The 18,215-nt window shown below is 43.1% G+C and overlaps 1 protein-coding gene across 1 annotated transcript; it reads right to left on the reverse strand.

The window, feature by feature from the left end:
• Positions 1-2,114: 2,114 nt before the first annotated feature.
• hoga1 (4-hydroxy-2-oxoglutarate aldolase 1) lies at positions 2,115-16,208 on the reverse strand. The gene is made up of 7 exons (XM_041036307.1): positions 15,686-16,208; positions 14,893-15,021; positions 14,555-14,682; positions 13,824-13,958; positions 8,879-8,975; positions 3,802-3,935; positions 2,115-2,628 (listed from the first exon to the last, which is right to left on the reverse strand). Exons 1-7 carry the CDS (start codon positions 15,888-15,890, stop codon positions 2,479-2,481), a joined length of 978 nt encoding a protein of 325 aa, XP_040892241.1. The 5' UTR covers positions 15,891-16,208; the 3' UTR covers positions 2,115-2,478.
• Positions 16,209-18,215: the final 2,007 nt, after the last annotated feature.

The raw sequence follows: 18,215 nt of genomic DNA on the forward strand, positions 1-18,215 counted from the left end.
CATACTTCTGTCCTGATCTTCACGAGGTGAAATTGTTGACAGACTTTTTTTTTTTTAAATAAACCTTTTTTTAATTCTTTTCTTGTTTTGGTGGAATTCATGTCAGTAAAATTCTGCTAATCGGTATTTTAATTCAACAATGGTTCCAGTAACTGTGTGGTGGGTGAAGGGCGTCGCTCACTGTCGAACCGACAGAGGGTTAAGGCCGGGTGAAGCCCGAAATGAAGTAGTTCATGCAAAGCATCGTTCGACAAACTTACCTATTTCTGTATGAAGTTGCTGTTATTATCAAACTTCATTTAACTTTGACAATTACAAAAAGGATTTCAGACACTTTTACACACGGACAACTCAACAAGGTCTTTGTAGGAAGTGAACGACTGCCTTCATCCCCAAACTCTGCAGCTCAACTGAGCTTTGAACAACACCAAACCTGCAGACAAAGTTAGAGACGAGCTGGTGAAGAAAACATAAAGCAGCTGAAGAGCCAGACGTTTTCCCCAGGAGTCAGTGGACACCAAAAACACACGTTAAAGGAGAGAGAACGCTGGACTTAAATTCATCAGGTGAACACAAACGCTAACGTTCTCCGTGCTAATGTTCCGGATGTGGAAAACTGCAGCTGTTAGCTAACACTAAAGCCAGAGCATCTTTTTAGATGTGCTGATTTTCAGCCTCTTGTGAAATTCTTCTGTCCCCGAGAGACCGAGAAAAAAAACACAGAATGCAGCTTTAATCACACAGGGCTTCAGCGACGCTGCCAGACACTTTTTCTATATTTATTTCTTGAGCATTTATGTATCAACAACTTTCTTCTCTCTTCATGTAAAACTTTATCTTCCTGCAGTTGGGATAAAAACAGAAAGTTTATTAATTCAAAAGTGAAGGTATCTGATCGGAAAAACCTTTTTTTTTTTTTTCACAGAATGTGCAGCTGTGGTGCAGTTTATAAATTTCTCTCGTCGTCCTCCTGATCTAAAACGCAGGTGTGGAAGGTGCAGGTGGAGGTAAACAGTACGCCAAATCTCTCTAAGGCTCTAACTGCCATTTCACCGCGCCTTTGATGAAGGCTCTGCTCCGTTTAAGTCTGCAAAACGCAAAGAAGGTCCCTGAAAACCAAACCGACGATTACACACAGTTAAAATATGGTTAATTTTATTTTAGCCACACCACAAAAAACCCGTGGTTATAAGGATACATACACCACCAGAAATGAGCCACTGAGTGTTATCTTCCAATTTCCAGCTAAATTTAAACCTGCAAACAGAAACAGCTGACAAAAACTTCAACATCCCCAAAATACAGATATCATAGATGCTACAGGCGGGGGTGTAACGTCAGTCTGGAAATATCCCCAAAAGCCTTTGATGTAAACTCACTGTTGTGTAATGAGAGCTTTCCCTCAGGACTCCCTTGCACCTCGTCACACAGGCACAACAGAAAACATAATGCATCCTTTCTTCATGATCCAATAAGTATTTTTGAAAATATCTCCAGCTAAAAAGGTGCTAATTGGAGTCACGGTTAGATAAAAGCGAAGAAACTGCTATGTGAAAAAGCTGAAGGCTCTCATTGCCATGGCTACCTGCTTCACTTGGCTTTAATTACTGCAGTCGTTTCAGCTTTTAACTTTTTCCACGTCAAAGAGACTCTGGCAGTTTGTTCCGCTGCAAACTGTGAATGTGACCTACAGCTCTGCCTCCCACTGAGCCGCGGCCGATCTGAAATCTAGAAATCTGCCATTTCACATGTCCGTCGTTCAGACAAAATCAACCCGCAACCTTTCCTGTCAATCAGGCGACACGTCAGATACGTGAATCACTGCAGCCAACAGAGCCTGGATTCCCTGTATCTATGACCACACGGGCCGCACTTTCCCAACTACACAGGTATTCTACCGTTTTAAAACAAGGCTCTTACCTACTGTCGACTGAAAACAGGTCAGTGCTGCAGGGAAAACTGTAGATCACTCACTCACTATGCTGGAAAAGCCAATCAGAGAGCTCGTTCTGACCGTCTCCAATTAAAAAAAAAAAAAAAAAAAAAAAAAAAATCAATGCCCGTTGAGGCTGACCTGATTTCTTTACAGTTAAAAGAAAGGGAAATAAATCCTATTTAAGTAAAATACAATTTTATTGTCAAAACAACTCAATACAGAGTTTTATTTCTAACATTTCTCCAACTTTACAGAATGTTTGTCCTGTTCCACTGCAGCAAACGAGCAACTTGATGGAACGACTGTGATTTCTTTTAGTGTGGAGTAAAGAGAACTAAATTAAAAAATTTAAATTTGTACTAATTCATTTAAATTGGTGATTCAGGCTTTTTCTGATGATTGTGGAACATGAATAATTATTTTTACCAGAGCACGATTAGATTTTTGATATTATTGGGAGGGTGGGGGTGGGGGGTGGGGGTCTGTTGATGATGTACACACACACACACACACACACACACACACACACTGCCTGGGTCACCTCACAGCCATCCGTTGGAGGTGAAGTCCCGCCTCAGCTGCTGGGTTTCAGCCTCTGTGAGAGGCTGAAGAGGTGATCGACAGGCGCCACCGTGGAAACCAAACCACTCCATCGCCTGCTTGAGGGCGGGAACTCCCAACTTCCTGGTCACCTAGCAACACGGAGCTCCAATCAGTTGCCATGCACCCCCGCCCCCCCCCCCCCCACCCCAGAAGGAACTGCAGTGTGGTTTCAAAGCTTTATCAATAATGACAGTTAAAATCAGGCAGGTTTAGCATTCAGTGATGGATTTTTGGCTGCTCAGCTCCATCCAGACCCTGGATCGCTTGCTGTTAGAGTGCAGCTGGGTTTTCGTGATGCAGCATGTGGAGGTGGTTGTGTGGTGGGCTGATGCTGCCAGGGCAGTGACATTTAACACACCTTAACAGACACATTTGTAGCCTGAAGCGAATTATTCGGCGCTGTTTTCTCATGCACGCACAACATCCAGCACACAACTTTGATATTTAACTTTGTGGAGTCACTGAGGGCACACACTGTCTGTTTCGGTGTCTCTACTGTAGAAGTCAACTCAGGGCTCGACACTGAAACACAGTTTGTTTATGTGGAAGAAAACTGTCTCATTACTTTTTACTTTACAGGATCCAGTAAGTAAAAGTTTAAACTGTTTGTCTGCTGAAGAACTGAGCCGCCTCCTTTAAACAGTTTTTGTGCTGTGCATCACTGTGTCACAGCAGATACGTGTTTCTAAGAAATGATGGAAATTTCACTTTGTTTAATTTTGTCATTCATATGTGAATACAACCACTTGAGTAAATTACTTCATCAAAACTCAAATTAAAAAGTACTGAGCTTAGAAGATATTTACATGAATAAGGGTAGTTTTAACTTAACGTTAACTCTGAATTAGATTTATTTTACTGTTTGCGGATCACATTATCAGTGCCTGATGTAAAACTGGCACACGCATGCGAGAGGGAAGCTGCCTGGATTCTGGGCAGACAGCATTCAAACCTCAATGGCAAAAAAAAGTTCTTATTTTCTCTCATTTTCTTTTGTTTTTATGACAGGAGTGTTTTTAGCGGTCCTTGGCCAAAACACAGTGTGGTTTGTTTGCTCGGCCCACTGAGGTTTAATGCAATCAGTGGAACTATTTCAGGCTCCAGATCAGTTCTGCCTCTCAAAAATGTGAACGCCTCAGAGAGCCACGAGAGCCTCCAATCTGTCACTTGTTTGTGGGAGCTTGTGTCTGAGGGGTGTGTGTGTGTGTGTGTTTCGCGGCGCGGCGGATAAAAGCGTCCACCGTGCAGCAGATGGTACTCACGGCGGCGTTGGGCTCGATGAGGCGCTGCTGCAGGACTCTGGCTTCTTCCCAGCGACTGGACACACACAGACGCTCCAACTCGCACAGCTCCGGGCCCAGCACGTTAGCAAGCGCACACACTCCGCCAACTGCACCTACAAACACACACCACACACCGGTGAGAGTTGAAGGATCAAGGCAAACGACTGAAATGAATTGGGTTTTTAATTTTTTTTCCATTTTCCTTGTGACCTTGTTTGTAAGTTAGAAACTATTTTACAATGAGATATGTTATTGACATTTTGAACTTTCTTTGCTTGTAAAATAATTTGTTTAAATAAAAGCGGGAAAAAGCAGAGTAGACACATACAAAAGCTCAAATCAAAAGATTTTTATATTGAATACTTCTTGGTCTTGTCAGCCTTAATCAGAAAAAGAAGTTGTGTGAATGCGTTGGGAAAAGAAGCTTTATTCAGGGTAAATGGAACTGCTAACATTTGACCTGCTTTTCATTTTTATAAAGTAATGTTTCCCGATCTGGGAGTAAAACCTGAGGGGTCGTGGCATTATTAAAAGGATAAAGAAAAAAATAAGTTACACAAAATTAATGTTTATTTTTTTCTGACTTTTCTCTAATTTCCGTTTACCGTTTCTCATTAAATAGCTGATAATGGTGCTTCTGAAAAACTTCCAGATGAAATGATCCCAGAAGGAAAAATCCCTCTGGTTATCCTGCTCACAGCTCAGACCCACAGTAAGAACAGAGAACTTGTGATGAGGGATCACAAGTGCACTTTTCTTTGTTTCAGGGGGTCACAAGCAAAACAGCCTGCGAACCACTGATCAAAGGCACAAGATGTTGGTTGACTCTGGTCATCCTGCAGGATTTCTGGGTTGTGAAGGTCAGATTTCTGCAAACAAGCCCAGTGCAGGTTCTTTTTCTCTTTGGTTTCTTACCGAGGAAGGTTGAAGGACGTGGCCTGAGAGATACGTATGATCGGTTTACTGTCTGCAGTCACATACGTTTAGAATCTTAGATGTTTCATCCACCAATCATGAACAACACGCTGAAGCATTAGCATGCATCACAGCAAAGCACAAGAAGCACTTGAGTTGCCCAAGAGGTTGGAGAATTTCCCCAACCAGCAGAGAACCATGTAATCCTTCAGCTGGAGTTTTCACATGACATGAGAACATGTGAACAGAATTCAGTGTTCAAACAACCCGAGATAAAGCACAACAGGAAGGACAGAGGCATGTCCTCTGAGCAGTTTTTAAGCTGAACACATATTCCTCTTAAATAAAGCCATCCATCATACACACAGCCAAAGATGATTTACTGTCAGCACACAACATGTTGGAGATAGACGTCCAGCCTTGCTGTTCAACATCCTGCTCTTTTTCTTTCCTGACAGATCAGTAGGCAGCAGTACTTCATACAATGCCTGTTATTATTATTATTTTTTTTTTTTTACAGAACCAGATACACAGACATTTTCCCAGGCAACAAGATGTCACGGCCTTTCAGTGTGACATCTCATTGTCTGTCTGGTGGAGGAGAAAAGCAGAGAATCAGCCTCTGTTTGTGGCCTTGGAGTTGTGGTGGATAGAGGAGCCGGAGGCTGGTGATGGGCAGATTTTCTGTCTGATTTATGTTCGACGCTCAGATCACACGGCTGAACAGAAGCATACCTAACGCTGCGGACTGACAGGTGAGCCTCCGAGCTGCTCTGCCAGTGACAGATCGTGAACGGAGACACTAAAGACTCGAGTGAGGTAAAATATAGCTGAACATGTCCAGGAAATTGAAAGAATGACCGAGGTTCCAAGGCCAGGACCAACTGAAATGAGCCACCAACTAAAAACAGACATGAAAGTAAATGTTTGGGGATGACCAGTGGGAGCTCCTGACAAATTGGGGGGCAATTGTTGGGATGATGGCTAACATGACCCCTTTAATAACCAAAGTCACTTTACAACGTTACATTGCATGGTATAATTTGGTTTTCCTGGTCACCGTTCCTGTTCAACCACTAGCTAGATGGCAGCATCAGACATGACTTGTACATAACGCACAATATTGTATAGCTACATTAAATTCACCATCAACACATACATTGTCATGTACTAGGTTGCCCTCATTTATGCCTCTGTAAGTGAAAACCCGCTTTACCTCGATTTCGCCTTTGCCTCGCAAAGCTAACTCAAACACGCCACAGAATCCGACACAGTCAATAAAGCGGCCTACAATATGGCGGTTCTTGCTCACCTCATCGTTGTGACGACGCACAGCCATCATGTAGCTCCCGTCCCTCTGTGTGGCGACGTTAACTCTTCCAAAAGACGGAAGTTTCAGCCAGCTGTCCGTATGAATCGTCGACATGGTGCAGAAGGCAGGCGTAGCAGGACAGCGCGTTAGCTACTTAGCATCCTGCTAGCAGCTCCGTGAAAATCCGCGGCTGTAGGTTTTCCCCCGCCTTTGCAGACACCTGCTGGATATTTAAATCTGGTCTGGGTGGTCCTGATTCTTTGACAGCCAAGTTATCTTGATTGCTCCGACGACAGAATTCCTGGTAATTCCCGCAATGACACGGTGGAGTTGATCCGTTGATTTGTGATGCTAGCCATGTCGATCTTGAACGTGAACGCGATGCGTATGCGCACGCGACTTCATCAGTGCGTATGACGAAAGCACGTCGGGGCACGCCCTCCCGGAGCCCATAGCAATGCATCGCAGGGTCCACAGTTTGAAAAAAAAAAAACATTTAACATGTAAGTCTATGAGAGATTTTCAATCTGACCGAAATCATCCGAAGGGGCTGCTGATTGGACAATGATGTCCAGGCTGCTGATTGGACAATGATGTTCAGCCTGCTGATTGGACAATGATATTCATACTTGGATCGGCAAAATAAACTATGTTTTTCGTGTGGGTCAAAGAGGGCGGCGCCCTATCGCCCACTGTTAGCCCGCAGCCCCTCGGGATGACCCACCTAATGCCTTCCAGAGCTGAATTCGTGGCGGCAGCAGACATGACAGTAAGCTGAATGGTTTAAAATGCTGACAACACCAACATGTTTTGCTCCAACGTGCTTATGCAAAAACATGCATAATTCCTAAACAAGGTACAAGTCAAGCAATAACGACATCAGCACATGATACCATGTTGTGCTTTGCCAAATTTCTGTCCCAGAAATAGGACTCGCATGAAGCAAGAGACATCAGCTTCAGCCTGAAAACTTTCACAGCACACACAGCAAAACGCCACAAAGTCTGCAGACTGGGAAACTTCTCTGAGCGCAGACGTAGTTTAGAGCAATTCTTAACTTTTCCATCAAAGCTTTTTGCCATGAGGCTCTGGTTTTGACTGACAGGTAGAGGGACCGCCCACCCTCAGTATCATGGTGGGGGGGGTGCTGAGAGCACGAATTCGGACATCAAAACTTGAGCACACACTCTCAGCATGGACACATTATCATATCAATCACTCGGCCCTACCTTGCTCTGCATTAGCTGCGTCAGTCACACGCACACATACACTCACGCAGCCAATTACTCCCATATTTAATTTATGGAGATGAGAACATGTCAAGGAGCAAAGATCAGAGAGCTGTGGGAGTCTGAGTGTGTGTGTGTGTGTGTGAGACAGACAGTGTGTTTGACAGGGCTGGCAGTGGGAGAACATGACTCATTAGGTTCCTGAGCATCATATTGATGCCTATCCCCGAACGTGTTATCTAATCCAAGCTTACAGTCCACTGTACGTGGACGACATACCAAACCTCTTCGTAACGCTGCTGTGAGAGATGTTCTGCTGATGTTTTATGATCTACGGCAACTTTAAATGAAGCATCACACGCTGCTTTGCATGTGATGCTTCATTTAAAGTTGCCAACATTTTGGATGCATACAAAAAGAAAGGCTTTCACAATGAGCACAGGTGACATTCCAGGTATGAAGATGGTGCAAGGTTGATTCAGGGGGGTTGCTGGTTTTATGGCTGTAATGTTGAGATGAATATATGATGTGGTTTCGTCACCAACTCCCAAGAAAAATATCCATCCAGCACTGGACCGGACAGTGAAACTGAACATTGAACACACTGAACATTCTTTGCCTTTATGTTTTTGTGACAGTGCCTTTCTTGTAGTGGCATTTGTGAGCAGGGACTGTTCCCGAAAACTCTCTGTCAGTGGTGCATTCACTGCGACATCTGTGAGAGAGTGAATTCAAATTCACATCCTCCTTCAACAAGGTCGCTGTTTGCTTTTTTTGTTATCTTCTGTTTATATTTACCAACCACATAACTCTGAATTCAATGCTTTTCATTACACGAGTCTAAAATCTCCTCAAAAGCACCACCAAGGAGAGTTTTTAACACTTAACACTTCCAGCTGCAGATGCTCTTGAACTTCAGCAGAATAATTAAAGTTGACTAATTGTACTCCATGACAGATTACCTACCATATCTCAAGTAATTTACATGCTTTTACTAATTGGTTTTTAAGTGAAATGAAATGAAGGAACAACAGTTATGTGGGAGGAAGAAAAGATTGCATCGAATGTAAAGCATGAGTAATTTGTACATGTTTAGGACGTATGTATTCTCTGCACCTCAATATCAGGATAATGTCCCTGAAATTTTGCACATTCAGTAGACGGTGACACACAATCCCTTCAGGGACCTGCTCGGTTTATGTGAAGTGTGAGTGAAATCTAAAACAACAACAGGAAGTGACCCCAGAATGCGAGGGTTTCTGGACAGAAAAAGAGCTGGATGTTGATGTCTGACGGCCAACGGATCTTTGTGGACGACCAAAACAGAATGAAGATATTACCAATTTATGATGACACTTCTTCACTACTGAGATTGTGCAGTGGGGACCCAAAATGAAAGATGTTGGTTTTTTATCCAAAGCCAAAGTGAAGAAGTTGACTTTGTTGTCTTTATGTACATCTTAAAGACAACAAAGTCAACTTCTCTTTGGTTTTGGATAAAAGAAGCAAACAGTAGGAGAGATGGCAGCCTGGGGGATATGCAAGCAACCGCTCCCTGTGAGGAACAACAGCACTGTTAGTCCAGTTTTAGGCTTCTTACCGACACAATAGGCAGTCATGAGAAATCCCGCTGAGCCCGCCAACACCTGGAAATCCTGTGTTTTGGTTTTATGAACAATCAGGCCGATCCGTGTGATCTGAGGAACGGGTAAAAAGAGACAGAGAAAGAGAGAGAGAGAGAGAGAGAGAGACAGAGAGAGAGAGAGAGAGAGACAGAGAGAGAGAGAGACAGAGAGAGAGAGAGAGAGAGAGAGAAGTTTAAAAAAATCAGCACTGTTTCGTTGTCATCACTCCTCCCTGCTGTCAGGACTAATTTCTGGTGCAGCATTTTAATCTCAGGGGAGGCTATCACAAGTGACAATGACAAACCCAACATCTCACGAGGTAAACAAATCGTTCAAATTGAGATGAGCACCGACTCTTTATGTGGTGGAGCTTTTGGGAGGAGGGTATCGTTCAACATCCCAAATGAAAGAAGAAGAAGAAGGAGAAAGGGAAAGAGAGGAAAAACAGACAAGTCCCAAGTGAGATAAAAAAAAAAAAGAGGAATCGACTTCAAAAGAGGAGGAGGATGGGAGAAGCTCATGAATCATTTATAAGCTCCTTATTTTGTTTTGCATCTTTTAATGCTCTTTTGTCAATCCGGATATGAAGCGCCAAACCCAAATAAACCTGAAATGTTCAAAGGAAGCATAAGAGGACTCCGCGACTGCTCTGCACATGAAGCTCAAAACTCCACAGGGAAAACCTGCAGCCTCCGGTTTCAGCCTCCATCACCGTTACCAGGGAGGGTCTATTTTTAACCACCGGGTGTCAGTCAGTTTCCCCATATCAGTCATTTCAAACACGCAGGACTATAATTGATCAGTCAGTCAATCAGGTTATAGGAGCTCCTGCTGGTCCCCTGAAAGCTTGAGCACTCTGGCTATTTAGATACAGCTCCCCGGTGGGAAAAAAAAAAGCATCGCAGCAAGACTACAGTCTGCCCTGGTGACAGAAAAACACTCATTAGCTTTTATTTTTTAAGTCTCGTTATTGTCATTAGCCTGAAGTGTGCAACTCAAGATAGTGGGGAAACTTAACCCTCTAATGTCTGAACTGAGCTTTTTTTTGAGGGAGAAAAATTCCTACTCCCCTGTTCTTTGGAACACCACAAAAAACTAAGATAGAACAATTATTAGGTGAAATTCGTGAGGCTTTTTTTGGGATTAACGCTACATTAGAAAAATTGCATCAGGACCACAGGTAACAGTTTTTTCAAGTCATAAAAAAGAGAAGAATCAAAAATCCTCCTCCTCCTCTGAGTCACAACTGAGGCTCACACTTTCATCATTATTTCCAGTGTCCATCACAAATAAAAGCCCATGAATCTGCATAGAAATCATTAAAAGAAAAAAGAGAAGATGCTTCTTCGAACTTGCCTGAGAATCAGCATGTTTTTAAGTTTTCTTCAGTATCAAAGTGACCCAGTGATAAATGTCTGTACGTTCATCAGTGGTTTTAGAAACATGGACTGTTAAAAGCTAATTATGCAAGAATGTATAGAAACACAGGCTAATGAAACAGGGCTCAAGTCTCTGGTGCAGGCTCTTCAGTTTTGATAGAAATAAAACAAATACTTCTGAGTTTATAAAAACTATGAACTATGAAAGCTGTAAATTGTTAAAATGTTAGGAAATCTGATTGAATTATTATTAGTTTGACGGAACATGCTGAGAACGTGGAGGAAATATATTAAAATTATTTCAGCTTGTCACCATAATCAACTGCGTACGTTTCTGTGACAATGGACTAAAAAATTAGCAGCATTCCTTGATGTCTTATCATGTCATATTTATATTTAAATGTTCATGACTATTTTTCAGGTGCGAGCTGTAGGGGATGTAATTATTTCACTTAGAGGAGATAATTGTTTGGATTGATCAGACAGGTAGATTTTAGTCTGTGTGCAATGAAAACACTCGTGTGTGTGCAGCAGTTGTTGGCAAGAGGATCAGATCAGAGGAGATGAGGTGAGACGAGATGAAGCTTTAATGATCCCTGAGGGGAGAATTGGTAAAGCAGCAAATATCTTAACTACACAACAAGAACTTTAAAGGCTCTAAAGATGAGCAGAGTCTCTTTTTCAAACGTTGAAGCTAAAATTGGAGACAATTAGGAAAGACTGATGGATGACGACTGTCTCAAGCAGGATTTGAACCTGTGACATGAGTGACAGTGAGTCTCTGGTATGATCACATAGCTTGTTTTCACTTTTAGTGTACAGCATCAAATTGATTCACAAATTTGCGGCTCCACATCTGTCAGATCTGACTGCTGTCACTCTCCGCCCATCGTCAACATGTCTTGCTACCGTCCAGAGAAAATACAAACACCGTGATCAAGCTGCTGCTAAGTCTGCAACGCCCAAAATAGAAACACATGGAACCACAAATGTGTCCGTGTCCGCTCGCCACATCTACTTCAAAAGCAGCTGAGAAAATCTGAGGATTTTCCTGCTCTTTAATCCTCTAACAAGCGAAACTATCTGATTGGAATATTGTTCTGATGAAGGATGTCCTCAGTTACAGACCCTCAGCTTTCATCAGGGAGACTGGAGCCTGCAAACACTTTCCTGTTTTTCCACACTGAATCTCAGCTCCAGCAACTCAGTGATTTGCTTCTCCACTGTCCATATGCTCAGTATGTTTCAAACAATAAAAGTTTTTGCCATACTCCCTTCAGAGCCACGTTTCAATGCCAACAGCTGTGAGTGTTAGAGCCCAGAATCAGTAGCAGAACTTTAAAGACATCTAGAAATTTAGGATGAATAATAATGTTAATCCACAAGCCCTGAAAAAACTTATGGCTCTGTGTCACAGGCAACCGAACGCAAGATATAAAGTTATAAAATATTATGACCTAAACAACAGATTTAACGCAGCTATTAATGACTTTGACTTAATTGCAGGAAACACACACGAACAACTCTGATGAAATTTAGTGGGAAACAACCAAGCTGTATGAAAACGCTTGGTGGCCTGCTGACGGAAACAAAGGCAATGAAAAGGAAAAAGAAGCTTTTCCACAGTCAATCACACGCAATTTTAGATCAATCAGAAGTGATCATGCAGCGAGAGACTGCTGAGGGACAAATTTAAGCCCCTCCACACCAGAGTGTGCAGAAATAACACTAATTTCTTTTCTGGAAATGTGTCCTCTCATCCCTGAAAACCACTTTCAAATTTACTTTGGCAAAAATCAAACAAGATTCAATTCCATCCATGATAAAAATGTAAGATTTTTTTTGAGAAAATAATCAGCCAAATGGCAGGAGCTGACGGATGTGTGGAAATCTGTGCTGCTCTCGTTCTGAATAATCTTTCTGCAACTTGTCTGCCTTCCTCAAATTGACCCGTCACCCCTTGTTTTCTGCGTCTGGCCTCTTCACGCCTACAAATTGAGCGGGGCCACTCTGTGCTTGAACTACACCCACGGCTTCTGTCTCCCTGCAAGTGGACAAACATGTTATTTCCAAAATCAGAAATCCATTTGCAACTTCTTGCACACACTTCCCACACAGACAAAAAGGTATTAAAGAAATCGACAAGAGCAAACTGTTCTTTTTTTTTTTCCGAGCAGGTAACCCTGCAATCAGCCCTGAGGGATAAAACTACCCACACTTTAGTTTTAGCTTCTTCAGGAGTCACAATAGTCTCTATTCGTTGCAGCTTCTTGGCTGTTTGGTACAAATCCTCTGAAACTACTGATCCTCTCTGACTCTCATGGTCCTGAGGATGAATCCTGATGACTTTGATGATCCTGTGGCAGAAATGCTAAATGTTATGTTAACATGCTAACATATTAATGTCAAACAGCTGTTAAAATGCATGTTAACATGCTAACGTTGGTGGAGACTCGCACACACACACCAGATAAATATCTTTAAACCTTCACCTGTGTTTTTGGCCACTTGAAGGCAGAGTGGACAAAGTTGTCAACACAACATTGGCTTTATACACATCCAGCGGTTAGACGAGAAACATTATCATCCACTCGGAGTTATGTTCCTGGCCACTTGGCAAACGTAGGTCCATATATTCACTCTTTTTTTTAGCTCTGTTTTTGGTCTCCACCCACTCCTCAGGGAAATATCTGGCTGTTTAACTACTTTTAAACTGGATGAACTGATTGTACAGCTGATTGGTTTTTATTTAGATGTAGCTGTGAGTGGTGATGGTTTGGGGCAGCAGTTCTTTTTGCCATAGCTGTCAGAAATTCTCAAATCAGAGGCCAACTTGAACGTTTTTTTTACGACTTAGCTGTTCATAAATATGATCTGAAGGATATGGTGTGAGTGCAGCATTAATGCAGAGCTGAGTCTGAGAATAAACCCTCTGATTTAGCTAACAGCTCTCTTTATATACAGTCTGTGGCTACAGCATGGTCTTTCTTACGGTGCCTCCCTCAGGACAAATTTTGCCCCATTAATGGTAAAGATGTGAGACTAAAAAAATTGTTTTTTTAAATTCTAAAAAATCCTTTCATCAGTTTTCATCAGCAACAACTCACACACACATGTCCACTTCACTCACTGTACTCAGGCAAAACTGGCAAGATTTCAAGAGGCTGAGCAGTAAACTTAAACATCAAACGATTCAGACTCAGGAGGTTTTTTTTTTTTTTTTTAAACGGCTTGATAACACTCAGTTTGCTGACTGGGCTGGAAAATCTGTTCTGGCAAAATCAATTCTCAGTGTTTTCGAAGAGAAAGCTGATCTCATGAGATGTCGTCCGGCTTCATCAGGTTAATATCAAATAACATGATGTAATCAAGATTCAAACCCTGATGCATTACATGGAAATCTACAGCCCTCGCAGGTCAATTAAGCATCAGCGTGCCTGAGATTTCTCTCCCTGCGACTCAGGGACACCCGCACCGACACCTGATCAGGATTTCTTCATCACATGGAAAAATGAAAAGATGTTGTGGATGTGTTTCTTACATCTCCTCCGCTGTCTTTAAGGCCCACGATGTTTGGATGCTGAGACAGCTGCACCACAGCATCCAGAGGCAGCTCCAGCCCAGTGTTGGCAGGAACGCTGTACAGCACCACCGGCACGGGACTGTGGTCCGCCACCTGCAGGGGGACACAGGGAGTCCTGAAATATAACCCCTGTGAAATTTCCATCCTTGAAACCCTGAAAAGCTGTACTGTAGTCACAGCTTATAATTCTCACAACAAAACATCATATTACACATTAATATAATGTGAAAAATTCAATAGTTTTTAATACAGTGGTTTAGATTTTGCCACATAGTTTAGATTTGCTTAGTTTTACTTGACTTGAAGGTTTGACGTTCACTGTGCAGACTGATGCATGAGCAGAGTCTGACACCTGGAGGCCTGTTTTTACTATCGTCAGAGGAAGAGGGAAAGTTTCTCCTCGCTCTTCTTGAATCTGAGTTTAAAATGTGGATGAACCTGCACCAGTGCACAGACACTGGGAACTTTCCAGAGCAGCGTATTTTTACGTCTTCAAACATATCTGGAAGAAATCTTTAACTGTTTTTGAGAAGTGAGAACGTTTTGGCCAGTCCTCATTTCTTCAAAGAGCTGTCCGAGGATTAAGACTTGTTTTAGGTTTCAGGGTTAAAGTCAGATTTAGGTTTAGGTTAAGGTTAAGATTAGCATCAGTTAGAGTTTGTACTGTGCTGTATTTGCTGTCAGTTTACCTTTGTAAAGTGCTGGATGAGAGCGCAGCCGTCCATCTTTCCCTTGTAAAAGCAGGGAGTTACCACCAGGACAGCGTCGGCTCCAGCCGCCGCCATCTTCTCCGTGAGCTGCACTGTGGCTCTGGTGGCTGAACAGACAAAGGAGGAGAAATAACTTTACTAACAAACACACACTCGGGTTTGATCTGCACCTTTTTAACTACACAACACACCTGAAAGACGCACTGTTCTCAAAGTTTTTATATTCATCTGTATGTGCCTCAAAAAATCTGAAAAAAGAGTGAGAGTATGTACACACACACACACACACACACACACACACACACAGTGAGGCCTACATTCACAGCCTGATCCGGCCATCAGCAGTTTGTCCGCCGGCAGGGAGCGTCGGACCGTCCTCACCACCTCCACCCGCTCCTCCTCCGTCAGGTACGGATACTCACCGTTGGAGCCCTGAACCACCAGACCTGCAACACAAAACAGTTTTTGTCTGTTTTTTTTCCTGCTTGTTTGTGACTGAACATCCTGAAGAACTAACGACCAGATTTTTTCTCATGCCTCTCATTTTTAAAACATCCTCACTTTAATATGACAACATACAGATTAGTAAAAACTAACAGTATAGAGATGGAACTAGAACCAGCAGTAGAAGGTGTAGTAGGAGGAGGAGTGTCATCATAATTTAAATATACTTAGTAGTAGCAGAAACTGTTCATGCTGTAATTATTATGGTTGTAACAGCAACGGAAGACCACCAGAGGGCGACATGCTTCCAGGTGATTTTACGTTTTTTCCTCCCTACTGAATTTTGTCCTCTCTGTCAGGCCCCTAAGCAAACACGGACTGAAGACCAATGAACCTCCTCGGGGTTTTGAAATGTGCCTGAATGTCCCAAGTTTCACCAAAGACACACAGACTAAAATCTTATTGGATATTTTCCTTAAGGATCCATCTGAGTCACACACACACACACCTGAGTACAGGTGATGAAGCTTCACTGCTTCCGTGTTCTCCCTTTGTGTTAGTTATGAACTCAGACCTATCTTACTGTGGACCGTCTGGGTCCCTCTCAGAGACCCCTGCACCCCTGACTCTACTTGGTTAGTTTTCCCTCTGTGCCTCAGGCCTGACCTTTAAGCGGTATCTTGGCATATTTCTGCAGGTTTTCCTCCAGTCTGTGGTAGTCCACGTCCTCCTTGGCGGTAAACGGGGTGGCAATGGGGGGATAGATCCCTCTGATGTCCAGCCTGGCAGCGGCAGCGTGGCTCTGGGTCCGTTTCCATGCCGTCCAGCGACCCCCTCTGCTCAGACCCCTCCAAATCCGAACGCACAGCATTGTGAAGCGGACACAGTGACCGGTGCTCGCTCCCTGAGTGATGGGACTCTGTGCAGCTGCTGCAGCCGAGGACAGTTAATCACTAACCTGCTTCTGTAAATATTGACCAGGGTTGGTGATTTTTGAGCAACTTCGCTTCAGGACAGGGTTTTTTTTTTTTTTTTTTTGATCAGCCTCGTTTTGCTCTGCGCGGCGTTTAAAAGCTGAACGAAGCCGAACGAAGTTAATGTGACCCGAAAACGCACATGACTGAAACTTTAATTCACCTGACACCTGTGAAGATTAACTGTCAGGCGGTCGCAAACATTCTATGACTGTCACCATGCAACGTTAGCGGAGTCTGCGCCAACAGACCCGGAGCTCCGCCCAGGATCAAGCAGGGCTCATCAACCACAAGCAAGTTCCGGAGTTAACGCAAACTGATGGTCCAGACATGTCCCAGGACTGTCAGTAAGACATGTTGACTAATTATTGATGAGTGAGGTGTTAGAGTTCAATCAAAAGCTTTCACTGACACTTGCACCTAACCACTGCCCCATGGGGCAGAGGTTAGAACTGTCCCCACAATTCAAAAGGGTTACCGCGTGGAACCGCTCTGTGCAGAGTTTGAATGTTCTCTGTGTGGGTTTTTACCCCGGGGTACTCCGGTTTTCTCCCACAGCCCAAAAACATGCCAGGTTGTCCTGGGTGTAGCGCGCCTCAGCTCCAGCTGGGACAGGCTCCAGCTCATCTTCTATTCCGCTTGATCCGTCAGGGTATAGAAGAACCGTTTTTAATGTTCAATAAAGGTATTTATGAAGCTCTTACTAAGTTTTAAGTCATATCTGTTTCTTGGGGTTTCTTGTAGCTCCTGAACCTACTGGTCATTATTTAAATTTAATTATTAAACACAAATCTGTCTGGTTCATGTTTAATGTGACAGTTTGTGGATGTGATGCTCTCTACAACCTCTGATAGCCTTTATTATACTGCCACCATGTGGAGAAATGTTAACTTGCATGGATGCATAAATCACTGGAACTTTTTCTGCAGTTTGTGCCATTAAATGTGTTTTTATGGAAGAAAATGCAACACAAAGAACCACTGTTATTTTTAATCATGGCGCTGTTCCATGTAATTTCCTATATGTGCTCATCTGGGCTGACATCTGGTGACTGTGGCTGCGTTACCTCCTAAAATTAAAAATGATGAAACTCTCTCTTTTCCCCATCCACACGAACATCACAGCATGTGGCACAAAAGTATGTGGACACCTCTGCTACTCCTTTGTGTACTATTGTTCTGAAGGTGTTTTTCTGTGGTTTCGCTTCAGGTAAATCTTAATGCCACAGTAAATCTTTCACCGTAGTGTGCTTCCAACATTGTGTGAACAGTTTGCATTTGGCCTTTTCCTCTGTCAACATGCCAGTACTCCTGTGAACAAAGCCAGTCCCAAAAATAAACGATTTAACTGGTTTGGTGTGGGAGAACTAGACTGGTCCACACTGACCTATATATCCCCCCCAACACCCTTATGAGCTGGAACGCTGACTAAGACCCAGGCCTCACCATCCAGTATCAGTGCTGACCTTCACTATGGCTGAAAGGGCATTAAAGAGCTCCTACCTGCTCTCCTCTTTCTCATCCGGGTCTGATGTTCAGTGTCTGACTCAGGTAATGTTGTTCCCCGCTGAAACTGGCTGATCGTTATCATACCTGAAGACTCAGTCACAATAACATCTTTACCAAGACACAATAAGACAGAAAAATACAACCTGTAATACTCCTAAACATGCAAGAGGAATCCCACACAATTATCACAACAGATGTTCAAATATCTTACAGCTCTTACTTTTAAATAAAGATACAAAAGGTCTAATGATTCATAAGTAGAAAAACCTGCTGGGGTGACCTGGGGCCTTCCTCTGTGACCTGCACCGTTTTATCTGCTCACCTGGCCCCGGGTTTGTTTTGAGGTAATTTGCCATGAATCAGGAAACTAAAGAAAGTTTAGGTTGTACAACTTGATTTTGACACAGGGATCACCCTCAAGACTGGGTCTCGAGATCAGGCGATGAAACTGACCTTAACATGTCAGCTGATAGTGTGCACATTCAAACACACTTTTAATAAAAATTTATAGCATAAACCAGCTAAGACAAGGTGTTCAGGGCCCCTGGTGTTATGGGCCCCCCCGGCAGCTGCCTGCTTTACCTGACTGGAAAGTCTAGCCTTGGTTTTCTGTTTGCTATTTGTGAAAAGTCTGGATGATACATCAGGAGTGCAAGAGTCTGCACGACCTGGGAACCCATAAGGTCTCTTTGTTATTTACTTCAAAGTGATGAA

The sequence above is a fragment of the Toxotes jaculatrix genome, chromosome 4 (genome assembly GCF_017976425.1).
Source record: "Toxotes jaculatrix isolate fToxJac2 chromosome 4, fToxJac2.pri, whole genome shotgun sequence".
Lineage (NCBI taxonomy): Eukaryota > Metazoa > Chordata > Actinopteri > Toxotidae > Toxotes > Toxotes jaculatrix.

Bases quoted from the DNA above. Each gene is read 5' to 3' on its own strand.
- hoga1 (XM_041036307.1), bottom strand. From the start codon at position 15,890: ATGCTGTGCGTTCGGATTTGGAGGGGTCTGAGCAGAGGGGGTCGCTGG. The intron at 13,959-14,554 runs GTAAACTGACAG...GTCCCCCTGCAG, and splicing joins TCATCCAGCACTTTACAAAG to GTGGCGGACCACAGTCCCGT. The intron at 8,976-13,823 runs GTAAGAAACACA...CCCGTTCCTCAG, and splicing joins TTAAAGACAGCGGAGGAGAT to ATCACACGGATCGGCCTGAT.